This window comes from Mangifera indica, chromosome 1 (genome assembly GCF_011075055.1).
Source record: "Mangifera indica cultivar Alphonso chromosome 1, CATAS_Mindica_2.1, whole genome shotgun sequence".
Classification (NCBI taxonomy): domain Eukaryota; kingdom Viridiplantae; phylum Streptophyta; class Magnoliopsida; order Sapindales; family Anacardiaceae; genus Mangifera; species Mangifera indica.
Genome location: NC_058137.1, coordinates 21,373,903 through 21,375,704, shown reverse-complemented (window position 1 = coordinate 21,375,704; position 1,802 = coordinate 21,373,903). Strand labels below are relative to the sequence as shown.

Sequence of the window (1,802 nt, the reverse complement as noted above, 5' to 3'; positions counted from 1 at the left end):
ATGTGGTTGCTTGAGAATCAAATTCCATTTTTCATTCTTGAGGAAATTTTTAACGTAGAAAAAGTGAGTGACGCTATCACATTCAGGCTTCTGAAGCCGAAGCCACGGTTCATCGAGCCTACAAACGAATATTTCAAGAGTTTAGAGGCAGTAAATGGCAAATTAGAGAAATTCAAGGATGCAACAACTGGGGTAAAAGTTAAACATTTCACTAATTTCTTAAGAATTTGCCATCTACCATCCGAAAAGCAAGACTATGAGATAACTCACAGGTTATTTTTTAATTTCGTAAGATCCAAAACGAAGAAAAGAAAAGTTGTGATTGCACTGAGTGTGATGCAACTCCATCATGCAGGAGCCAAGTTCAAGTTGAGCGAAAGCAATGACTCATTCGACATAAATTTCAAGAAGGGGACTTTGGAAATGCCACCACTGATACTACAGCTTGAAACTAAATCGTTGTTTCGAAATTTGATTGCTTTCGAGCAACGTCATTACCCTGATAATTACATAAACCATTTTGTTTTAATCATTCATCATCTCGCCAAGACTCCCAAAGACATTGAGTTGCTTGTTAAGGAACAAATTATTGACAGTTTGCTGCCGGATCAAGAAAAGTTATCAACTCTTTTGCATAACCTTGCAAGTGGGACAACTTTGGATCCTGATAATTTTTATTTTTCTTATATTTGTAATAAAATTAGATAGTAATATAATTCAATGCGATTCTATTGGGTTTAATGTGATCTTTAAAAGAAACTTAATACACCTTTTATTTACTGGTCTCGACTTTGGTGTATATGGTGCGTGTGCATGATAATCCGGTTAGGCATAAACCAAGGGCTTCTTTGTGCTTTATGAGATGAAAACAGAACTTAAAAATATATATCATATTGCATCTTTTCTTTTTCTTTTTAATGCTTCAAAATTAATGCCTAAGCTTTTTTTTGGTGCTTCATTCGCTTGAGATGAGGTTTAGGAACATACATACATACATACATACATACATATATATATATATATATATATATATATATTATTTTTTTATCCTTTTCTTTTAATAAACAAATGTATTTCTCATCAAACGGGTAAAAAAAATCTGTGTCATTATCCTTTTCTTTTAATACTTCAGCTTTTGACTTGGACCAATAAAACTAAGGGCTGCCAAGATGTTAAATTTGCGTCAAAAAATTAAAGTGCCGACCGAGAATCTAGAGTTAATAAAACAAAACAATTTATCCCTTTTTTTTTTTTTTTAAGTACTACCTGTAGAAGAAAGGAATGATTAGTTCTATTTAAGGATCCGAAGAAATAGGTACATGTTGTTAGAGACGTGAAGCAATTGGCCACAGGGGCGGAACTGGCCCTTTTTAGGGTAGGCCTAGCCCATCCTTAATTTCTAAAATTCTTTAAAAAATTTAAGCTGGCCCACTCTTGTTTTGCCTTGTTGGGCCTATCCTTAATTCCCTAACTCTGGTATTTTTTTAAGTTTAAGAGCCCAAAACACAAGTTTAAATGCCTAACCTGTCAACCGAAATCCGATTCAACACACTTTTTTTATTTTCCTTCACTCATTCTCCCTCGCTAATCATTCTCTCAAGAACTTCATGCTCCATTGCTTCCAATTTTACAGGTAAAATTTTTTGTCTGTAACAATTTCATGTTGATATTCTGGTTCTGTTTTATGAGAAATAAATTGTTGTGTCTCAATATATCCTTGTCGGTTTCTGCTTGTGGGTTGTTAATTTTTAGCCTGAAAATGATGAGTTTGTGCTGTTTTAATGGCTGTGTTATTGTTGGCG

At 33.8% G+C, this 1,802-nt stretch overlaps 1 protein-coding gene across 1 annotated transcript; it reads left to right on the top strand.

Moving 5' to 3' along the window:
- LOC123222661 lies at positions 1 to 708 on the top strand. Its single transcript, XM_044645586.1, has one exon. It carries the CDS (start codon positions 1 to 3, stop codon positions 706 to 708), a length of 708 nt encoding a protein of 235 aa, XP_044501521.1.
- Positions 709 to 1,802: the final 1,094 nt, after the last annotated feature.